Raw genomic sequence first — 24878 nt, 5'->3', positions numbered from 1 at the left:
GAAAAGGAGCGTTCCTCCGAGATCGCTCAAAGATGAGGAGTTCCTTAGCATCCAATTCTACCCAACCTATTCTCTCAGCCAAGGACCACTCATCAATAGCTGGGGGGGGGCTGGGAAAGCGGGGTCGTTGCGGCACAAAATGGCACCAAACTTTGGCACTGGTTTGGAGTCAATGGGACAAGGATGGATTTTTGACATTAACTTGTGACTCCGATTTGTTTTGTCAATTACTCGGTTTGGGGAGTCGCACAAAACGCGGGGTTCGCAGCACAAAACTTTGGCATTAGTTGGGGGAGGGGCGATCCTGAAATTCGGAATCACAGCTTAATAAGCCTTATCTGGAGGCTGATGGGAGAAGCGGGAATCGCGTCAGCGATGGTAAAGAACGATCAACCAGCTGTAAATTACAGTACAGTGTGCCGCATTCCGTTTATGTGACATGTCAGGAGATATGTTACTTGTGCGACTGTCACTTGCTCGTTCGTACTTTCCGCATAGTATCCTTCTGACTTCACCGTTTACACCCCCTCCCCGCAACAGCATATGGAAGCATATTATACTTTCAACACAGGAAAACATTTCATGCATCTGAATGGTCCACGATATCTTATGCCGGAATAAATCTGATAGCCTTCAAAGTGCCTCAGGATTATGCATATCCCCCCCCCCCCCATAAAATAAACTAATACGGTAATCTTATTGGGAAATGCAAGAAACCGTGCGACATGATCGCATCCAGTTTCGCCCAGCACACTTCCCAGTGGATCCTCTGCGAACATATTCCTGGGAATAAACCAATTAAACACGGTGGGGCCCCTTATTGAGCAGTTTTGTATAAGATTGTGCCGCATGAGGCGTTTTCTGGGCAAACATTGTTTCCTAAGAGTAGAACCTCCCAAAGGGGAGGCGAAGGACAAAGGCATTGCCTGGGAATAAAGACGGCGGCCAAAATAAATAAAAATAATAATACATATTTGGAACAGAGGAAGAGATAACTACTTGACTGTAAGTCCCAAGCGCGTTCTGTCCCCCTTAATTCCCCCGCACCCGCCTCCAACTTGTCTGATCTACTTTTAATGTTGCAAAAGGGGGTTTACTGAATAGGAGGAGCTGCCGAGAGATTCTCCAAAGGAAGGTGGCCGTGGAAGCGCTTCTTGTTTTCTCCCTTTTCTCCCTACGAACATTTGAGTTTGAGAAAACGCACAGATACCTACCAGCAGCTGCTAGTGTAGCCAGATGGAAGAAAGGAGGCGGAGCTGAAGAAGACGGGATTTTATTAGAGATAGTTTGCCACGTGACCTACTACACCTGCTGAAATTAACACAACTGTTAATTGTGTTCCTCCCCATTTTCCTTAGCCTTCCTCCCGGTAGCACAAGCACTCACGTGTGAATCAGGTTGAGGTAATAGGAACACCCCCCCCCCCAATTTACATCCCTCCCTTTCAGAATTATATAACTGGAGGGTAGGCTGGAATCATAGATCAGTTTGCCCAGAATAAAATATTGGGGGCTTTTTTCTTAAAGAGAAAGAACACGCGCGCATTTTTAAGCGTTTTACGAACTGTCAAGAGAATTCCCCGACTTTTAATGTGCTTTGCGACCATTTACAGCCTACGTTTTCCCTATTGTTCCTTAAAGGGTCCAGGAAGTCTTTGTCCATTTCATCTTGGCTCATCTCTGGTTTCAACCGAAAATGACAGAGCGACAGGAAGCCCTATCAATTTAATAAAAAACACCAACAGCCTCCAAATTTCGTAGCCCTCTGGTGAAACTTGCAAAGGTAAGGGAACTTTTGATAATGTAACTGATGTCGGTTATAACTTGAATGAAAATAAGGGACAAGGGAGATAAAGCGAAAAGGTTTTATTTTGCATTGTAATTTTCACCCCCCGGGGTGTCAACTTTAATAAAACATTGGGGCGGGGTGCAGATAAGCCGCACCACACATAACTGATCACAAGATGTGGCGCACGTGCATCATTTTAATGGCAATGCCCATCAGCTTTGGGTGTGTTCACAGTCATGGAAAAATTAGGAGAAATCACGTTAGGGAGCGTTGCCCGTTAAGAACAGAAACTCTTCTACACATACAAATGTGTTAGGGCGGCAGCTGTGAGCAATGGCGTGTGAAAGTCTCAAAATGCGGCTCAGAAACTTTGGACTAGGGAGGCCAGCCACTTTTTCACAATGAGACAAAGACGCAGGAAGGTTGGCATCAAAAAATCAACGGCCCCCCCCCCCTCGCATTGCCATCAATCAAACAAAGATGTGATACAAGAGCATTTAAAGACTAAGGAGTTGTATTTAGGTCATATTAAGAGTAGAAATAAATGTGGACTAAAATCCATTGAATCCAGTAGGTTTACTCTGAGTATGATGTCAGCTACAACCCGGCCTACGTTACTTTCACAAGGGCACACCAACAGCGGGAAAGAGTTTCCAAAGAGCTATTAGTGGCACCCCCGAAATGTTTGTTATAAACTTTGGGTGTTTTGAAAGCCAATGTCAATTTCTTACCCCCATTTTCCCACTGCCCTTTAGAGCAGCACCCCATGAGATGCACTGAGATTTTTTAAATGTTGTTTTTCTGTTGAAACCCGTCCTTTTAAGAACTGTTTAGATCCCCTATTCAACTTCTTTTCATAGTACTCCCAAATCATGCAGTCAAAAACTTTGATCAGGCTGCTCTGCTTTTGGAAATGTAGTTGTTTGAATAATTTTTTTTTAATGTATCCTGGAGATCTCTCTGTGGAGAAGAGATTTCTGTACACTACCAAGTCGCTGAAATATTTATTACTATCCATGGTATACTATGCACCGCCCGTTTCCATGTACGCTTACTTGGAGGGAGCCAATTACATGCATTTTAATAGCTAGAATGAATTTAATTTTAAAAAAACAACACACATGCACAATGCTTGCTATCAACAATGAATTATTCTCTTGCCGGTAGGCTATATCGTAGCGACACGTTCACCTGTGATAACATTATTACAAACGGAGGGGGGGGGGGAGAAACTGAAGGAAAGGCAGGGCCCCAATGAATGTCCAAGGGACATCCAGCTAGCGCTGCCAGGACTCCTGCAGAATCGTCAACTTAGATTAATTTCTGCAGGAGCAGCTCGCGCACCAAGCTGTCTCCACGGAAGCCTCCCTCTTATTCTACGCAATTCTCAAAAGTGCGGGTGCCTGGTCCTCTTTTGCAGCTGGCCACCCTGCTCCAAGCATTGCGCTTCGCACCTTCGACGTGCAATATAATAAATACAACTTTTTTTTTTAAGTGGGGAGGAGGAAGCGAAGAGCACAGCTCCTCCGTTCAGGGGATCTTCTATGTAAGATCTTTTAAGGAAGGCTTGGTCTCCGGGATAAGACAAACCGGAGAGAAGAAAGAAAGAAAGCCAGCCAGCATCCGCGGAGGCGGAGCATCGCTTCCAACTCACCGCAACGATTTATACGACCCTGAAAGGGCAGCAACCCTTTAAACGTGCTTTAAAGTCTGCACTGCGGTCAAGGAATGGGCAAGGGCTACCAGAGTCCTATAGCCAATCTGACTTTGGTTTCAAAGAGATCAACGGAAGGGGTGTAAGCGTCGGCTGCGTGTGCCCGGCTGTGTATGCCTGCTAGTAGCTTGCAATTCGGCAGAGAAAAGAGACTGGCGCTTTGGGTTTCGCTCTGGAAAAAGGACCCCCGTGCAGGATGCAGCCAGGGCTCCAGCGGCAAAGAGAAACGCAGGGGAGCAAGCGAAGGCGCACAGCTTGCCTGCGCTCCCACATTCCCTGCTGAACTTCCGGAGCTGCGAAAATTCTGGTCTCCTAGTTTTTTCTTCGCCGCGACGCCTGTTCGGTTTCTTCATGCAGCCCTCTCCAAAGCTATCTCTCCGGCAGATCTCAACAAAGTTATCGAGGGAGAGTGAAAGGGACAGAAAGAAGGGGAAACAAAGGAAAAGGGACTTGCTGCCCAAAGCAAGGTGGAACAGAGTGCAAAGATAGTCCAGAAGTGGATGTTGGTCGTGAGCTGGCGGCAGGCTGCAACCCAGGTTCGCCCAAGGATGCGCTGGGGGCAGATTCTTCCCCCACATACGTGCTTTACTCATCATGCCAGAATCAGTATCGGATCCCTCGGGTCTTCAGGTAAGTGCGAAATGTTTAATAGGACAAGAACTGTGGTCAAGGCGGTACCTGGTGCTGCTGCAACGCTCTTAGGGTGCCTCAGCAGCGATAGTTGTTTCTTATAGTCAGGAGACGGTTGACTTAACTTTGTCTGAAATATTGCCTTGCGTGCAAATATATTCCACTGACACTAGAGGGAGCTATTTGCAGCTGCATGTCTTTAGGATGGACGTGGCCTCCTCCGTTAGTTCTTGATAATTGGCAATGTTTTCCCCGACAACAAAGCCTGGGAGGAAGATGCGCCCTTCTTTACTTTGATTTCCTTAGGCACTATACATTTAAAGCAGCAACACAGCACTTTAAACTAGCATGGCTTTCCTCAAAGAATCCTGGGAACTGTAATTTAATGGGGCTGAATTTTAAGGGGGATTCCTATTCATCTCAGAGCTACAATTACCAGTGTTTCATGGGAAGTGGTTTACAAAGGAGTAAGCCCCACTGGACAAAGTGGGAAGGCGATATATATATAGATATATATATATATATGCACGCGCATGCATGCATGCATGGATAAAAGTGCATTGCATATGCAGAACTAAGATCAGCTCCTGGTGGAGACCACAAAGGGGATCTTCCCATTATTCACATCCTTCACCAATGGAGAAAAAAAACCCCTGCCCAAGAAACAGCAGTTCCCCTTTCAAGCACAGTCTGTTTAGCACCCAGAAGGTTGACTTTGCAGGCCAAACCATCCTTTCAGTATATGAGACCACTGAGCTCCAAAGGTTGTGCAAGGTTTCAATTCTGACCATGCTGAGTAGTTCCTATTGATGGACAACCACTTTAATCACTCTGTCAGAAAGTAAGAATGTCAAGTAAAAAACTGAATCTAGATGCTAGATAACCTGCACCCAAGTCTTTTTTCCAGTTGGCAATAAAACATTAGTGTGAGCTTATTTGGTGTTATTTGTACTTTCAGACACACCTGCTACAGAATGCCATCTAGACAGTGATAGATGTGAATGCCATTCCTGTGGCTTACTTTCCATTCCCACTGACGGAGAAAGCGAAAGGCTGAAAGTGCTCAGTGGGTCATCTGAAGCTGCTCTCTGACACCACCTTTGTCTTTGCGGTTTTGTTCTGCAGTGGTTTCTCTGCTCCTTACCCCCAATTTTGCTTTGTGTGGTTAGTCCCACCTCTTGGGGTTAAGTAGCAGTTTTCCTCAGAATTTTTAAAATTGACTTGTCATCAGGTAGGGAGCTTCATTCCTTTCCAGTGGGGTTTGATGATGTAGCCTTGGCTTTCTGGTGCAGGTGGTACTTAGAATAGTTGCCAGACTAGTAATACTTGGACTTGCCATTTTGGTTCTTTCCATTTGGCTTGAAACCTAGGATAAGTACAAAGCTGAAAGCAGGTCAACAAAATGACTGTGCATTGCCAAAGAATGAGGCTATAGATATATTATAGCCTGAAGTGCCTCCCGTGCATAGTGATCAGTGTCTGGTAAGTTTCCTTTCAGAGCAATCATAGTTGGGAACAGTTTGGAATCAATTTTGAAAACAGGAGCAATGCCCTGTTAGATATCAATGTGTTTACTCTACTTACTTCAAGATATGGAAAACTAGTCCTTTTGAATTTGGAGGCCCTCCTGCAATTTTTGCTGAAGGGGGCTCAGGCTGCCTGCCCCAATGACACCAGTGACCACTTAAGAGGAGGCTTCAAAAGGATATTAGAAATAACTTCCATTAGCCCCCAAATGTAGTTGACTGAGAGGTAAAAGCACCTGCCAAAGAAAAACCAACTTGCTACTGAGTTACAGAACAAGTGGGAGAATCAGTCAAAGGTGGTGGTGGTCTCTCCTGATATGCTCCACTGTTCAGAATGATAGGCAGCATGTAACTCAGGTCTATGTAGCAGCACAGCAGATAACCCAGAAAATTCAGTATATTCTTCAATAAGCATATAGCTAATGAAACCCAGAATATAATTATTTTCAATCTGCCAAAAATCGAAATGTCAACCCTTGCACTTAAATCTGTCCGTCAATTTCACTGGGTGACACAAAGAAATGTAGTAAGGTGTGGTGGTGCTGAAAAGATGGGGAGGTCTTTATTTAGAAAAGGATCCTGTGCGCAGTAGCCCAGCACCTGGCTTTGTATGCAGGAGTTTCCAGGTTCAATCCCTGGCATCTCCTGCTATCTAGTTGGCAGCTAGATAGCTCCGTTGGTCAGAGTATGGTGTTGGTTATGCCAAAGTTGCAGCCATGATCCCCATAAGGGACAGCTGCATATTCCTGTATTGCAGAGGGTTGGACTAGAGGATCCTAAGAGTCCCTTCCAACCTTTATGATTCTATGATTCTGGGAACCCTTCTCTTCTAGAAATCTGGAGAGCTACAGTCAGTGTAGACAATGCTGAGCTAAATGAAGCAGAGGTCTGACTTGGTATAAAGCAACTTCCTGTGTCTCAAAGAAAAAGCAAATGAGAATAGAGTCTATTCTGCAACAAAGTTTAAGCAGCACTATTTGGCTGCAGTACCTCCCCAGAAATGTGTATCTGTGTTTGTATGCCACACAGAAGAGTTATTTCCCACCACTTAACAATCCTTTCTGTGTCATAGTTTTCCTCAGCAAAATATATAGTACCATTGGGGGCCCTGATATGCTGGGCTTGTGTGTAGGAGTGGTTCTTACGGTGCTATAATGCTATGCTATAATCCATAGAAGTTGTTGGGGTTTTCCAAGTGTTTCTTGCAACCAGTTTACATTATACAGGCTCTTTAAGATGGCTCAGGTAGCAACTGAGAAACTAATGTTAAAATAGTAATAGAAAAAGGGCTTGCATAGTGGGTCAAGTTCTTCTATAGCCTCTTTTTTGTAAGCCCTGCATTTCTTGAAAGTTGTGTCTCTCTTCCACCACCCACCCACCCTACTCCAATGCAGCACTCAAAGCCAGTGCAATCCTCTTAGCTGTAGTTGTCCTCAAAGGAATAGTGGGGGGAATGCACGGGCTCACCCCCTCACTGCTTTTTAATAGCCCAGAAGTGATAGGCTATCACACATACACATTCCCCTCAGTTTTTGCTGCTCATCCTGTACTGCATGAGACCACAGGTGAGAGGGAACACTGGTTAGTAGGATCATTTATCAAGCAAACGGTCAGATTTTGCCCACAGGTTTCCAAGGTATACACATTTAGTATGGCTGGGTGTGCTAATTGCTCTTGAACCCAGGCATTAAAGAGTCCATTACTGGAATGACTTAAGCACGCCAGCTCTAGAGACAGTACATTGAGAGGACCAATGAAGAAGCCTGCTGTCTTAATTCAACTCAGCGCCATCTACCAACTGGGATGCTGTGACTCTCCTGGCACAACTTTTTGCACGCACAAATGGCACAACAGAAGAAATGTTGCTATGTCTAAAGCCATGTAAAACCCGAAGGCATTAAAATTTATTAAATGATGCAATAACAGAATTCTTTATTTACAATAGCATTATTTAACATCAAATAAGCAAATAGCATCAGCAAAGCAATATTAACTTGCATAAATGTATTTAAAATTTCTCTGAATATATCTACCTTTGCATAAACTGCTCACACTAGAAATACAAACATCAATGCAGGTGAACAAAGTGATGTTCAGAGTCAACTCAGTCTTGAAAATAAATCACAACCTGAAAACACTGTAAGCTTTCTCCTGAAGAACCATAGTTTATATATTGCTTAGTTTTACCCTCGTATAATCTTTTCATTTACACACACTCATACACATCTCAGATGCAACTTCATGAGGAACTGTACAAATAAAACCCACAAATGACAAAAGAAAAAAAATAAGAATCAATGCTTGAAGAAATGTGTCCATCATCTCTATTCAACGACTGAAAGCTAAGTGATGATGCGCTTATTTCAAAATTGTACACAATTCACTATACAAATATAATACATCAGACAGCTATGTAGGAATATACAAGACTTAAAAACAGATCTAAGGCATTATGCTAGATTTTAGCATTTTGAGGTTCTTGCACATAGCTTTACCTGTAGAAAGAAACTAAAAAGATTTTGTTTTAGTCTACAAAGAAACACCAGGGAGAAAATTCTAATTAAAAACCAAAGCCACTACAGTAATTTTCTTTTGTGCAGAGAATGCTTTTGCTCTTAGGTAGCAATACTACCATACAAATACTAGAAAACTTTAAATTCACACCAACAATTAATGGCTTAAGTTGCATTTCAAAACTGATTGTGTATCTTTGGGTTTTGCAAGTAGAGCTGAACCACCTTTTTCATGTGTTAAGCCCATATGAACTCCTTTTTGTAAAAAAAGAAAGAAAGAAAACCCACATAGATTAAAAATGCTTTATATAAATGGCAAAAACATTGCTTTCAGTTAATATAGACTAATGGACTGGTGGGGCACCCATTTTTAAAAAATCTTTGATTGACTGTTAGATGTTGAAAAATATCAACTTCACTGATAGCACTTTACCTGAATTTCGTTGAATGGAGCTTTCATATAATTGTATAATTGTAGAGTTGGGGGGGGGATCATCAAGGGACATCTAGTCCAACCCCCTATGCCATGTGGTTATATATGTGTATTTTAAAAAAAAAATTAAGACCTCTTAAGTCCTTCACACTTTTTATAAGAGAACATTGATTATGTTCCAGCATAAAATCCAATTGCTATCTCTATCAATTTTACTGTGTATGGAATTAGAAACACTGATTATAAAAAAGAAATTAATTTGGCATGGTTACCTTTGTCTCTAGCATGATTAACATAACCAGAAAATGCCTACCCATTGTTTTCAGTTCATTGACCCCAATAAATTTTCTGATGGATATAACCACTTATTTTAAAATTCAACTAAATATGGGCAAACGAAGAAATATTCTGAACTGGCTCAAGTTAAAAATTACTTATTTGCCTACTTTTTAAAATTAAAAATGTTTTGAGAGATACTATTTCAAAGGTAAAATATTTAATCCAAAACCTAGAGGTTAAAAATGATAAAATTTTAATCCAGACATAATTTTACTATTAATATTAAAAAACTTTTCTTAATGTTATGGAGCTCAGGGCTGACATATCATAGATTTCCACCAGATGGCTCAGTTGTCTGAATAGCTACTTTTGAGTTTAACCGACAAAGTGGTGGGTGACTGCTCAGAAGTGCAGTTTCTCCCAGTGTAACAGGAGAGCCACTCAACAGGAAACAAATGGTTTGAAATGAATTCTATATATTCCTTAACTTATTTTTTGTCTTAGCACTCTATGAAAGTCAGATTCTTTGTATATTTTAACCCTCATCACAAGCAAACAAGATTTCAAGGTTAACAAACCTTCTCCCAAATACATGAATGATGATTGAGATAATATAAAATGCATTGCATTTTAAGTAACATCCAAAATTTTGAGTCCAGGTATGAAAGTGTGTGGATTGTGGGGAAGAGAGAAACAGGAGGTCGAAAAGAACCAGCTTCCTGGTATTTTAAGTCCACAGAAACTGATGCCAGCTTATACTAAAACATTACTGGAACCACAGCAGGTAAGAGTAAAACCACCTTAAGCAGTGGCCTGCCAAACAACAGTTTTTCTAAGATTCATTAAGAAAGAATATAAACATACAAAAAAGTCAAGAATTGGCTCCTACAGTGGCTGCATATAATATAAGGTTAGATAAATGACTTTATGAGCAGAATCGCAAGGTTTAGAAAATGAAGTTTCAAGCCTACAAATTAGGTCTAATCAAGGCATTGTGATCCTTTACAAAACACTTTTTTCCCCAGGAGACACACATAGCTATGAAGATATCTAATTTAATACTGAAGTACCTCATTTGGAAATCAACTCCACAACATGTATACCTCACAAAATTATACAATTAAAACACTAAAGTCTTCAACTTAAATTATTGCTTGTTTACATAGAAACTGGTTTTTATGTACCTTACAAAATGTCCTCAGTCCCCGCTGCTTCAAAATAATTAGAACACATGATGCTTAACTCTGTAGTGATATCTGCCATAGCTTAAGTCATTATTTTCCCCAGTTGTGGAGATGGGGGAAAAATTAAGTTTTATCATTTACATCAGATGCCTTTAAGTTCTGATTTTTTTATGCCTCAATCCTGCCACTTCCATCACCAAAAGATGCACCCTTATTTAAAATGATTATTCAGCAACTAGTTACCTGCAACCTAGAACTCAGGTAACAAACCTAGGGATACAATGAGGGTTATTCATTTCTCCATCCTGTAAGAAAAGAAACAGAGAAAGGGCAACTGAAGGCATGAGAAAAGGGATGCTAACTTTAGTTAATTTTTTAGGATGCTGAAATCAATTGAATGGGAACTTAAATTGGTTTGACTCATGATTTCGTTCAAAGTAACCAAAAGAACTTTAAAAACAGCCCTCTCACAGGATATTTTAACCTGTTTACAAATGTAAACCTATTCAAAACGGACTGGTTTTGTTTTCTAGCATGGGATGTCTAGTCAACTAGATACCTTTCCCCCAAAACAGTTAGATGTCTGTTCTCCACATTTTGTCATTTAGCACTATGAGAGTCGTAATCCAGCTAACGCCCCACCTCCTAAAGTGGAGGTTTTAATATTAACCCACTTATTTCCAGATGGAACTGAATCCTTTGCACCAGACTGTGTAGCGAAGGAAAACAGAAAGAGATAAAGATCTAAATCTACAAACAGAACAGAATGAGAGCATGGTTGGTTTTCCTTAAATACATACATTTAAATACATTCAATCTGACACGGTTTATGAAAACTGGCTATCAACATTTACTTTGCAGGAGAGATCTAAGTTGCACTAAGGTGAATGCAGTGAACAGACTGAGCAACTGTCTGTACGCTAGCTTCAGACTGTCAAAGAAGAGGCTGCTCCTCCACCAACAATGGTTTTGATTCCACTCAAGTGGCGTTGTTCCGTTTGCAGCACTAAACTCTACTTTCTCCAGCAGAACCGACTGGCAGAACAGTTGGGGCAAAACCAAACATATGCAGCTCTTCAAACTGGTAAGAAGTCTGGGCTGGGGAACCCAGTCAGTTGAAGAAATTAGCAATCTTCAGGGTCAGCAATATTTCTAGAAGACCAAAAAGGAAAAAGAAGCATTAATAGCAATGCTTAACTGAGCATGTACTTGGGGGACAAGGGGCGGGCAGGTGTGGAGGACTCCCTGGTCCTGAATGGGGTAACTGTGCCTCTGAAAGACCAGGTGCGCAGCCTGGGAGTCATTTTGGACTCACAGCTGTCCATGGAGGCACAGATCAATTCTGTCTCCAGGGCAGCTGTCTACCAGCTCCACCTGGTACGCAGGCTAAGACCCTACCTGTCCGTGGACTGTCTCACCAGAGTGGTGCACGCTCTGGTTATCTTCCGCTTGGACTACTGCAATGCGCTCTATGTGGGGCTACCTTTGAAGGTGACCCGGAAACTACAACTAATCCAGAATGCGGCAGCTAGACTGGTGACTGGGAGTGGCCGCTGACACCACATAACACCGGTCCTGAAAGACCTACATTGGCTCCCAGTACGTTTCCGAGCACAATTCAAAGTGTTTGACTAGTTTTGAGAATGAATTTGCCAGAATATTTTTCTAAGAAGTCCACTTAGGAAGAATCATATTACTTGCAACTGGATAAAATTGCATCTATTCCTTAAAAGATTCAAGGCAAAATGTGAACAGTTTCTTACCCGTGATGCATCTCCCTCCTGCTTTATCATATCCATTCCAGGTAGCTGGTTTGGAAAAAGATTGCCTCCTCTCATAGCAGGATCATTAACCTACGGCAAGGAGAAGACTCGTTTGTAAGTCACTGGGGGAAATAGAAAGCATCTTTGAATAAACCACAACACTGCATGCATACATGCACACACACCTTTCTAGCCAAAAATATAACAAAATAAGAGAGCAGACTGAATGAGGAGGCACATGTCATACAAGGTGTTGTGCTATGTGCTCACCTCCACTTCTCTCCCTTCTTTACACTGTCATTCTTATGCACATTTTGCTCTTGCCCTATTTTGAGTTGGTTACTGTGAGAGGGGGAGTGTCTCCAAGCAAATGTTAAAATTGGTAATTTATGTTGGGAAAAGCTGTATTAAATCAACTACTGGTTACAAATTTCACCAGGCAGAGAATTCTCACCTGCTCAGGACCCATGGAGGACAGCCCTGATGTAGGCACAGAGGTTGCTGAGGTCATGCTGATCTGTCCTGTCATCTGGTTCATGTTGTTCATACCGCTTGTGTTGGTCACCATGGATACATTGATGTTCATGTTGTTATTGTACATGCTGGTGTTAGCTTGCTGCCCGAAGTGTGGAGGAGATTGTTGTGAAAACATGCTGCAGGATGAAATACACACCAGCACGTCAGAATCAAGATGTTCATCCTTCGGGCCTTGAACATTCCTGAACACCTCAGAGGGTTAGTGCATCTGGGGACGCCTTCAATAAATGGAGTCTGATTATCAGTGCACAAAGCATGCATTTCTTTCTCAGCTTGTAAGTAATGTGATGATTAGGTCTGCAAAAATTCTCCCCACAATTTGCCAAAATAATATATGCGTTAAATAGACCTACAGCATCTTTAAAAGAGTAATAAATTGGAAAAGAAACTTTTCCTGCTTATCTTTTAACATCAAGATGCAAAGACACTTAAAATATTCTGAGCTAAACCTTAGGGCCATCTAAACATAGTTGTCGTGCTCATTCAAGAGAAACCAATGCAGTGATCTAGATGTGTGTGTATATATCTATCTAATTATCTGTCAGTAGGCAGAAAATTTAAAGCCCTGCACGACTAAGTAGTTTAGTGAGTCCACTGTCTTTGTAACAGACAAGATCCTAGAAAACTGAAGAAAAAGCAGTTTGGGATGATTTCAAGTCATAATTTACAAATAAATAATTATCATTTCAAAAAATTTGCTTCACTCCTATTCACAACTACCTGGAAATAAGTCCCAATGAATTTAATAGGACTGACTTCTGATTGGATATACAAGGATTGAACTGTGATTTATATTTTTAGCCCATGGCTGATAAATACACATCACATATATTTTATTATGGATTGGTTTTATGAACATGCAGAATAAAACTCTAATCAGAAATTCACATGTTTTTGTAGTTACTTGATCTTTTTGAAAACTGGGTGACATGGAAATTCCTACTTAGTAATGAGAGGCCCCATAAGAAAAAAGTGTAAACTAGTCATAGTAGTTCTGTTTGAGCAACGGACTTCCACTTGTGTAACAGAAATTCCTCTTCTTCCCCACTGCAGACCAACCATGCGCCATCAAAATCTGCTTCAGGAAGACCACCCCCACCCTAACCAGAAGTAGGGGGAATGCAGAGAGTGGACAGAAAGGGGAAATCCCATTGCATAAGTGGTCTAGAGGGTGCCAATGCAAGAACGGGCCTTTTCTGCAATGGCTCCCTGTTGGTAGAATGCTCTCCCCAGGGAGTTCTGGCTGATGTCTTCATGATATACCTTTAGGCGCCAGGCAATGTTTCTCTCCAACCAGGCCTTTGGCTGACTGACATCTGATGCCCTTTTAAATGTGTTGTGGGAAGGAGGATTATTGGTTTGTTGTCCTTATTTTTACTATGTATTTTGTGGTTTTTATATTGTAATTTTATGTTGTGAACTGCCATGAGATCTGCGGGTGAAGGACAGTATACAAATTTAATAACAACTACTGCTACTACAACTATGCAGTGCTGGATATGTCCCTATAGCTCCATAAGAGAATGTACAATTCATATGACATGGCCTCATGTATAGAAGTCACATGTTATATTTCACTCTCTTTTCCCAATAATGATTCTGGTGTCAGTCTGCAGCACTGCTGTGTTCTGTGAATGCCCAGATTCAACAGGATGATTGCTGAAAAAAATGCATGAATGAGCTATGTGACAACGGCCAAAACTGACGTACTGTGAGTCATAGCCCAGTTGCAAACCTACCTGTTTCCACCCATATTCCCTTGTGCCCATCCATTCATCTCCGTAGAGGATTGGTAGGCAGGATTGGCCTGAGACTGCTGGATCATGGGACTCTGGGTATGAGCCATTCTTGGGGACATCAGCGGACTTTGGGGAGTGGTAGCTCCAGTGAAGCCTGGATCGGCCTGCTGATTTATTCCTGGAAAACACAACAGGATTCTTACTCATGCTGCACACAACAATTCAGCCAGAAGTATGTAATGGCTTGGAATGGCCTTCACTAGGAGTACAGCAGTCATGGAATCTATTTTGAGGGGACTTTTTTGGACAAGGACAAAACAAGGCTACCATAAACTACAGTGAAAAAAATCCTGCTGAAGACTAATATCATCTTTTTTTGAGGTACCAAAGAAATGGGATAAAGTTCACGGCTTACTTTGTTTTGTGATATATGACTTTTTAGCAAAACTAATGGGGTTTTTTTTTGTAGTTTTGTAATAAACCAGAAACATACTGTTTTGCATTTTGAGAATCCCAACAAGTTTAAATGCTACCATCACCCCCCCAACCCAATTCCCAGTATCTCCAGATTCCAGATGGTGTGTCTCATCTGGGAGCCATATAAAGAACTGTAGGAAAGGAGCTGTGATCCAGGAGTTGAGACTATTGTGATGGATGAAAGGTGTTGAAATAAGTGCAATACCATAGTTTGGAGGAAATGGAAATTGCTGGGCATTTGCCTGGGGAATCCGCGGGTTGCTCATTGTTGCTGGTATGCCACCAGAGGCCACCATACTCGGCGTCATATTCATACTCTGTCCTCGCATCATCAGCGTTCGCTGCTGCACTTGCTGCTGCATCTGCCTATGCCTCAGGTGCTGGCTCAGTATCTCCCTCTGCCTCTGGGCTAGCATCTGGGAATTGATGGGTCCCTGCAGGGTAAGCAAAAAACTGCATCAACACATATGGTTAGCAAGGCATTTCCATCAGCCTGGCTACTAAAAAAAACAAAACCCTGGCAACTTTACAATAATCAGGTGAAGAGCTACCTTTCTGGCATGTAACATATGAAGCTGTTTAATACCAGGCCAGACAGATTATTTATCTACCTAGCTCACTACTGTCTACTTGGATTAGGACTCAGGCACAGTTTTAACTAGAAATGCCAAGGACTGAAGCGGCAACTTTTGCATGCGGCATACAAATGTGCTCTTCAGCTGGCCTATGATGTCTCATTCTGGGGTGATAAATTCTAAAACAGATACACAGATTACCATAGGTGACTGATATGAATTCCTAGAATAAGGCAATTTTTCTAAGTGATGTCTAAATTTGGTGTTGCCGAAGGACCGAATTTTGAGCAGAAGTCCAGCTTGTACACAGCAGAGAGAGCAGGAGAGCCCCTGAAACAGCAGGGCAGGATAGCTACATTTTGTAGTACGGGAAGTAAACATATTACCATCAAAAAATTGTGAACCCTGTAATACAATTAAGTCCAGAATCTAAATTTACTCATCCACACCACAGCCTAAAATCAGAATGTGCACTTCTCACATCAGTAAATTGAATAAAGCAAGCTATGCTGATTTGAATAAAATTTAAAATAGCTCTCACGCTTTCTTTCTCAGGTTAAAAATATTCATAAGCGGCGCCTTTCTGACAAAAAGCATAAAACCTCTTGCAAGATCCTGAAAGCTTTCCACCATTTCAAGCTGTTTCATATATCATGAAACAAGTTTTAAAACTCAGAGAAAATGATGTCATCCCTGCTTAGAATATTTGGATTCATTTAAAGATGTCTAGCCCAACAATACCTGGAGGGAACCACATTGGCCACCTCTTATTCTTCAGGATAAATCAATATGCAACAAAGTTGCAGGTTTCATTGCATGGTCTGTGGTCAGTTTGCGTATGGCCTGCTTAGGGAACATAGAGAAATCCTCTGCCTCTCCAAAAGCATACACATACAGCTTCTGGTACAGCATGAAAGAGCTTCACAATTTCCTGCTCCACAGATTAAACTGTGACTATAATATTCTTCGAGATGGATTAGTCATTTCACCAAAAGCAAGGAAACAGCTGCACAACAGCAACGTATACAGTGACAGAGACTGCAACATCGGTAACATCAGTATAATATAGTAAAAAAATGAACTACTAAGTTTTATAGAACATTTTATTTATTAATTAAATTCATTTCCTACCCTTCCTCTTAAAAGGAGCACACAAGTGACAGAACAATGAAAGTAGCTAAACAAAGAGGCAGACTGTGAAAGATCTCGTCTTTAAAAGGCTTGTTGCACCAAAAAGACAAAAGAGATGGTGCCTAATGTTTCATGGGAGGGAATCCAAAGGCCTTAGTAGTAGTAGTAGTAGTAGTAATAATAATAATAATAATAATAATAATAATAATACCAATGTTGTACAGAAGGGACCTGCTGAGAAGATGAGAAGTACAGGGATCAATTGGGTACGTCAGAATAGAAACATTTTCAATACCTGTTCCCTCACCTGTGTAGGTACTCCAGGTCTCAGAGACAGATTCATATTGGAAACATTGCTGATCTGATTCATGAGTGGCTGGCGATTCTAGGGCAAGGGGAAAAACAGAATAAAGAAATCAGTCATATAAGGCAGTGTAAGAAAAATTCTGCTTTGATGGCAAGCTTTAGTTTTACGATAGTGTGCTTCTTGAGGAAGAACTTTCTTATGGTTAAGAGCTGTTCCGAGATTGAATGTTCTCCCCCGAAAGTGGTGGACTCCCCTTCACTGGAGGTTTTTAAGCAGAGGCTGGATGGCCATCTGTCATGGATGCTTTACGCTGAGATTCCTGCATTGTAGGGGGTTGGACTAGATGACCCTTGGGGAACCCTTGAACTCTACATTTCTATGCATGCTGGTAAAAGCATCAACAGAGAGCACAAAAACATGAAATACCTGCTGTGCTTGAAGTCTATGCTGCAGCTGTAGCCTTAGCTGATTTGGCTGGTTTTGCACTATGCCAGCAGGCCTCAGGGCAGCCCTAGGCTGCATTCGCAGTGATGCATAGCCTGGTCGCTGCGCCATTGGGTGAAAGTTTGGGTCCTGCATTGGTGTGTAGTTGCCTTGGGCCATTTGAGCCTGAGATGCATACTGCTGTGTGAAAATGGGTGCCTTTTGTTCAAGGATGATGTTTGATTCCTGACTTGAGAATGGCTCTGGTTCCACAGCTTGGCTCTGCTGAAACAAACATCAAGATGTACACGAACACAGAATGCTTAAACATTGATTGAGAAATATATGTTTTTATAAAGCGGAATAGACAGGTATGAAGCTGAGCAGCGTAAACTTACATTTGCTTTAACTCATTCTATGCTTCTATTACTATTTATTAGTACTTGTGACTCATTCAGAACTACAGTCGTACCTTGGTTCTCAAACGGAATCCGTTCCAGAAGTCCATTTGACTTCTGAAAACATTTGGAAACCAAGGTGTGGCTTCCAATTGGCTGCAGGAGCTTCCTGCATTCAATTGGAAGCCGCAGAAGCCACGTCGGACATTCGGCTTCCAAAGAACGTTCGCAAACCGGAAAACGTACTTTTAGGTTTGTGGTGTTCGGGAGCCAAACCGTACGCATACCAAGGCATTCAAGAACCAAGGTATGACTGTAATTGAGGAAAAAAACTACGTGATAAACAGAGTCCTGGTTCAGATGCAAACAGGAAACTATTCTTGATGAACCTTGATGAGTCTGGGGGCTTGAACACTCCCCTCTTCTCTTCATTTTGTGCTCATGGAGATCAGAAGAAACCACAGTTTGATCCTGGATTTCCTCACAAGTGTAAGCAGTTTCCAAAGTTCAGATCCCACGGCAAAGCACAGCTTGTATAAAAACTGAAGCCAAAGCTTCTGATACCGTCCTTGCAAGTGCGAGGACAGGGGAGACTGTGTGAAGCTGAGGTTCATCATTGCTCATTCACATGGTGGGAAATTACTATTTCCTGTCATGTTTGAGCTGGTTCAATACAGGAGGCCCCTGCCCTAAACCATTCATATATTTTCTCTCTTTTAATTTTGCCATTAAAAAAAAAATCTTGCCTCAGATTGCAGTGGTGAACCAGGGTTGAACTGCTACAAGAAATACCTGATCAGCCCTACAAACATTTTCATTTTTCTATTTTAAGGAAGTTGTGGAGTGCTCCAACTCTGATCAGAAGCTGGTGAAGAATTCCAGCAAGCAGAGTGATGGTACTCTGAGAGAGGAGTGCTTAACTCACCCTCCTCTCCACACACACTCCAGAACCATTTCCCCTGTTTAAATGAATCAGTAGTTTCTTTTGCTGGAGGTAAAACAAGAAAATAAGTTCTTCTATGGTTCTCAGCAGGGCTAGAATCAGCTTTGGAGGGGAAGAATTTAGATGGAAAATATTACAGAAGAAATGGTTAAAAAGAAAGTTACTTAAGAGTCCCTCTCACCTCACAGGTGCTTTTAAATATAAATAAAATCTTTGGGAGGTCAGATCTCCTAAATTGCATTTGGAGGATTTTTAAGAATGAAGAAAGCATCATGACCATAATACTCCAAAACATCTCTGTTGATGGACATGACAAAAGAACTTGTAGCAGCTGTTGAAATATAACCTGAGGCATTCTGGGGTGTGGTGCAGTATAATATTGCTCCCAGGATCCCAAGTAACATTGGTAAAAGATGACCCAGGAGTCCTTACCGCCTCATCCATACTTTAATATATGATATTTTTGTCATTGGAACGACACTGAAGAGGGTGGTAGATCAGAGGCTGCCCCCATGAATGGACAGACAAGGCTTCAGCTTGGCAAACAGGCAGCTTACCAGCTGCTTTACAAAAGACTTCCAAAAGTAATACGGTCTGGAATACCTTGTACCACTGCTGACCCACCCCAGGTTATGTTTCAAGGTAAGAACTCCTGGGCCATCTTTTACCAATGTCACTTGGGATCCTGGGAGCAGTATTATACTGAAACACACCGCAGAAAATCCTATCTTTAGCCTGACAAAGCAGGAGGTAAGTGACGCAAGTTAACACTCTACCACTGCTTCAAGTGGTATTTGCTTGCAGGCTCTTGAGTCCAAACTTCCTTCCTGCTCCCTCCACTGTGTAGCAAAAGGCATGCTGTTCCCATACATATAGGGTAGGACCAGCTGCCAATTAAGACCTAAACAAACTCCTCTATCTCTCTGAGGCAGTTTGCCTAGGGATGGGAGTGGGAGTGAGATTACATGCAGAAGCTTCTCAAATTAAAGGGAAACATTGCATTATCAATGAAATACTGTAATTCCCATAATGTTAATATGTGGAGGGATATTTATAATTATTACATCTGGTCAGCATTTGAAGTCAGTTTGAAAAAAGAAATCTCACTACTGAAATACCATAGCTACATATATTTTGAGAAATGCTTAACAGCAGCACAATACCTGGCTGACTAGTTCTGGGATCCCAAGAGCTCTGTCAATTTCTTCCAGACCGTCAAAATTTCTTAGTGCCAAGTAAAGCTGGTCAAGGAGGGTCCCTTCATCATTTGGAGACTCTGATGCGGGGTGCTGACACAGCAAGTCATCCGGAGAGTTCCCAAATGGTTGCCTGAAAAAAGAAACAAGCAACTTGAAAGCAACTCAAGCAAGAACTCTCACCACCCAGAAGGCCCAAATTAATTTAGGGAATTTAATACGCACATTTTAATGTGTGTCAGCTCTGCAATGCTAATTGGACTCAACTTAGTCTTTCTAAATTTTAGGCTTGAAAGCATCTTTTGGGAACCCAAGAATCCCCAAATGTTGCTGCATTATAAGTCCCATAATCCTGGGCAATTGACCATGTTGGCTAGGGCTAATGGGAGCAGGAATCTAATGCCATCTGCCAGGTCACAGGGTCCCTACCCCTGTCCTAAAGCTTGCTTAGAAACAGGATGCCATTTTCTGTAGTAATCACTTTTAGCAACCTTAAGAACCTTAAGAACAAAACAAAACCATGTATTTCCAAGTTTCCCTCAGTCATAAACCTAGGATTTTACAGATTTATTCCAAAGATATGATGAAGAAGCCATTTCCCCTTTCCAGCCTTTAGCTCATGATTGGCCTACTTGCCAAACTCAATCAATCAGGGAAACGGCAGTGCCTAAGCCACGATACTGATTTACACCAATACATTCTGTTCTTATTCATGACGATCTATTCTATTCTGACAGCTTAATTTTGTAAAAAGCTATATGACTAATGATAACCCTAATCAGATCATTTAAATCAGACAACACAGAAGCTGATGGTTTCTTTCCTTATTCTGTACCATATACAGATCACTGCTTGTTCCCGATAACATACCCACAAAAGATCGTGAAATTTAACATGCTTTGTCCTCAAAGGTGATGAAATCAAACCACCCGTGTGAAAACAGTGGTAAATAATAAATGCCAATGCGGTAATCCCATGAACAGAATAATTATTTAGGTTTTGTAAAAAATTAATTAGAATAACAAAATTAAAGGAAACAAGCAGCACTAAATGCATCACACATGTGATGCAAAATTCAGTTAGTATTATATAATGATGAAATGGAGCAATAAAGCTCACTGGTATAATGTATCCCTGTAATTGTGAAATGCCTATTTTCCATTCACTTATGAAGGCACGAAGCAGAACTGTATCAGTTGTGGCCTTTTATGTTATGGAACAGGATCACACATTCAGCAACAGACCAAGCAGCCACAAAGCAATATGAATGAGAACACAATCTGGAGCAGAGAAGGAAGGCAAGAGAGAAAAACAGATTTCCCCCTGCTTGCTGTTTTTCCCTTGCAACCCTCTTCAGCTGCTTTTCTTCCAATGACGCAGCAAACGGGTCTGCAGGAAGGAAGGGAAGATAAAAGTGGCAAGCACAGGGAAAGTGAAGATTCCTTCTCCCACCTGCCACTTTTCTGTTGCAAACTGCACTCTCCCTCAGCAGCTATTCAGAAGGGACTTGGGTTCTCAGAGTCTTTGACTTTCAATCTCGAGTTAAGTGTCCACTGTTCACCAAGGCTTTCATTTAATTTTTTCATTAGTCTGGTGCTATTTTTGTGTTGTTTATATGGATGAATTTTATTATTAAAATTTGGTATTGTTTTGATACTAAATTTGATAGGAAGCTTGTATGGTCCCCTTCAGAAAATCTTCTTTAGGGAGCATACACACAACTGCAACCAAAACTACAGATTATTTGTATTATTTTCTTGCTATACAAAAGGTATTTTAAGGTACATCTTATGTCTTAATCAGACTCGCATTACTTATTCTACTCTATTAAAATTTTAGTTACATATTGCCTTACTCAAGTTCCATTTTATATTGATTTCATTATCAAAATTCCATTTTACTTTTAAACTGGTAATATAAGAATTTTAGAAGTTCTGAACAGTTATTAATATATATTAAGCTTACGTTTATTATACGTTTGCTACAGATAAATACACTGCTCTCTTTTCTTTTTAGAGAAAAAGGTGCCGGGACTCACCATGAAGTTGTTACATACAGTAAGTACCACACTTTTAACATTTGGGGGGGTGCAGGTACTGGCTAAATTAAAAACAAAACAAAACACCACTACAGCTTCAGGTAGAGTTCAACTTTTTAACACCACCTGGAATTCCTAGTTAAGCTGAAAGGGGAATATTCATACAGCTATTCCCAAAAGGAGCAAGGTCGGGTACAGTATACCACTTTCCTCCTCTAAACATGTCTACCTGACAGTGCCTACATCCATCCACTTTCACTATTCTGATTCAGTGAAGTAAGGCTAGGCAAGGATGGCCAAGACACAATAGGCAAATGTATTCAATATGCACTTGCAAATGTGAAACTGTAAACTTTCCACCTGGATACAGTATATAAATTGAAAGATGTACCAAAGACAACCATTAAATAAAAGACTTACCGGTTCTGATTGCCAAAAGATGTCTGATCTATGGGCAAGATACTGTCTGGCCATGGGGCAGTCTGATTTGGAGGAGCCTGCTGCTGGGTATACTGGGGTCCTCCCATATTCATCTCTAGTTCAGAAGCCCCTGAAGAAAGGAAATCAATGATATATCACATCTCACTGGAACTGGTAATAACTCTTTTAAGAACAATAGCATTGTAAAGTTCACCATGCATACCATCTTTTTCTTAAAACACTATTTACACTTTAAACCCTTAAGGGATCTCTTTTTGCCTGTGGACACTGTGCTCGTGGCAGGACTTGATGGAGCCCAACATTGCAGTTCAGATAACGCACAACTCTACAACTCCTAAAGGAAATATAAATCTGTTCCACTGTGTTTACAGAAGTATATAAAAAAAAAAATCATAGCACAAGGTATTCTCAAGTTCCCAATTCCTAGACAGCATCTAATTACACTTAGCTACTGTGGTCCTTAACGATGCCATCATGCAAAACCTATTAAAAGTGGAACAGACTACGACCACATTCCAACTTACCCATATTCATGACTTGAGACTGAAGCATCTGCCTTGGACCAGGTTGACTATTAGGTCTCATAGGTAGGCTGGATGTTGGGTTACGTATCATGCCTCCTTGGATTGGCCTGTTCATGGCACTCGTTGTTGGAGCACAGGTCACCCTCACAGCAGCACCTTGGGTTCCCCAATCTCCTGATGGCATGGTAGGCCGAGGAGCATTACTACCCATCATCCCTACTAAAATAAACACAGAAAAGGTTAAATCAAGTATTGAGAGATGTACTAAACTAAATTTTGATTGTTCTTTGGAAACTATTTTAGAAATTAGCATACTAAATCAGATAGCATTTCAAATGCAATGCCTTCCTCCAAACCTCCTCCTCTCCAACATAGTCTTTTGATTATGGGAACTCTGTAGGTTAAATTTTTGGCCTGAGCTAAGTCTGATAAGAGTAGACACACCCATTATCTGATTTCATGTAACAGGTCCTTGTACTGACACAACTGTAATTTGCATGAACCGTTTATGATGGCAAAAGAATATGCTCTTTCAAAACTATTCCCAATAATCAATAGTTCTTTCATCATAAGTCTAATGGCAGACATTATGTTTCAGAGATCACTATAATAAAAATAAATCTATGAGACATAAAGAATTTTCACATCTTTTGGAGAAAAATACTGGTTTAATCTCATAGAAGGTAATGGAACTTGTTTCCAAGTAAACAGGATTGCATTTTAAGAAAGCAATCCTATATACAATTTACATGGAACAAATCCTTCTGAACACAGTAGGACTTTCTTCCAAACAAATATGCACAGGACTGGGTTCTCAATCCCCAACTCTCAATGACTGTAGCAGTCCCAAATTTCATTTACTGATGGGGTGACCGGTATCAGAGCCAGGTGCAATCACTATTCCTGCTCTTTTCTGTAGAGATCTATCCATCCAACAAATGATTATATGCGTTTGGATGATCTTGCTTCCCACAAGAAGTAGAAACCGTTTGCTATAATCAAGCCAATAATAAAGTTCTCAAGATGGACTGGTGAGAAGGGGCATGGCAAGCTTCTGGCCTCCCAGCAGTAGTATCGCTGCTGCTTACTGGGAGGGAGAGGGGGTGGGGAGGTGAGTCCTGTGGCAATCCAGTGCTCCTGCTGTGGTGCAGTCACATAACTCCAGCCTCCCCTCTCTGGTAAGTGACAATAATGCCATTGCTGGGAGACCAGTAATGCTGCTCCCCACTAGTCACTCCTGCAGATTCCAGTCCATGTGAAACATCACACAAAAAGGGAGTATTTAAGTTACCTGGGCTACTATTCCCAAGATTTCCTTGATTTCCCATCATTCCTTGACTGCCCATCATTCCGGGCTGAGGTATGACTGAATATGGACTGTTGTTTCTTATGGGTGGGAAAGCTCCAGCACCTGGTGGGTTTTGCAATGCGATGTCAAGTTGTAAATTCTGGTTTGGTAACATCCTTCCCAACTGAGCTTGCCTTGCATTGGTAAAAGCTAAAAAGAGGAAAAATAGTTGAAGACTGGAAGTGTAATTTATTTTATTTTATTTTATTTTAAATTGAGATGTTTCGAAACAGTATATACAATATTTCAAAAAGCAACTTGCAGAAACACACACCAATGTAGAAGAGTGAATGGCTTATGAATGGCTCATAATATTTTGTCTTATTTCTGAGAGACTAACACAAGAATGTCATGGTTAGAAATATATATTCCACACACACACACCCTTTCAAAAGATATATTACTCTTTTTGCATATGTGGATATTTTTACACAGGGCAATATTCAGTTTAAAAAATAAATGAAAAATACTTCTGCTTAACACACTATTTTACTGAAATAGATCAACACCTATATATTGGAGGCATCTAGCTGAAAGGTAAATATTTAAACAAAGTATTTTAAGAAAGATTTCCCTGCAACTTTTTGGGACCTGCTTATTTTTAGAAATTGGTTTTCACGCACAAAACTTTGCCTAACAGGATATTAACCTTGTAATTTACTCACTTCATTTAAAACTAATGCTTTTTTTAAAAAAAGTAATTCAATTAAATTCATTTGAAACACATGTCCTCCCATTCCCTATTTTGTATAGCTGAAAGCACATTCACTTGCTTGGATTCAACTAGGAACAGTGATTTACAGGCAGATGTAGATTTCTATGCACAGATCTGTTGTAGCAGGTGTACTGGGGGGGGGGGATCCTCCGTGAGTAAACCTGGAGATGCAGATGGGGTTGTGTGGTTCAGAAACCGAAAAACACACACACATTATGTTGAAACATGAGAACAGTCAGTGATTTGGAAAGCTGGG

General features: G+C 41.1%; 1 protein-coding gene across 11 annotated transcripts in view; it reads right to left on the bottom strand.

Moving 5' to 3' along the window:
- Positions 1 to 7530: 7530 nt before the first annotated feature.
- Positions 7531 to 24878, bottom strand: part of NCOA2 (nuclear receptor coactivator 2) — a 127976-nt gene continuing 110628 nt past the window's right edge. For 6 of the 11 annotated variants that reach the window (XM_081013269.1, XM_081013266.1, XM_081013273.1 and 3 more), the window contains 11 exons: positions 23851 to 24057; positions 22560 to 22778; positions 22015 to 22144; positions 19524 to 19689; positions 17023 to 17304; positions 16585 to 16674; positions 14789 to 15017; positions 14107 to 14284; positions 12285 to 12483; positions 11831 to 11920; positions 7531 to 11219 (listed from right to left, as the gene is read on the bottom strand). In XM_081013269.1, the coding sequence (XP_080869395.1) occupies positions 11208 to 11219; positions 11831 to 11920; positions 12285 to 12483; positions 14107 to 14284; positions 14789 to 15017; positions 16585 to 16674; positions 17023 to 17304; positions 19524 to 19689; positions 22015 to 22144; positions 22560 to 22778; positions 23851 to 24057 (1802 nt within the window). In that variant the 3' untranslated portion in view covers positions 7531 to 11207. The remainder of the gene's footprint in view (positions 11220 to 11830; positions 11921 to 12284; positions 12484 to 14106; positions 14285 to 14788; positions 15018 to 16584; positions 16675 to 17022; positions 17305 to 19523; positions 19690 to 22014; positions 22145 to 22559; positions 22779 to 23850; positions 24058 to 24878) is intronic. The other 5 variants (XM_081013275.1, XM_081013276.1, XM_081013274.1 and 2 more) reach the window with 5 other exon arrangements.

Source organism: Podarcis pityusensis (genome assembly GCF_964106645.2).
Source record: "Podarcis pityusensis genome assembly, chromosome: 7".
In the NCBI taxonomy this organism is placed as follows: domain Eukaryota; kingdom Metazoa; phylum Chordata; class Lepidosauria; order Squamata; family Lacertidae; genus Podarcis; species Podarcis pityusensis.
Note: the sequence above shows the minus strand (reverse complement) of the source record. Positions and strands in the feature narration are given on the sequence as shown.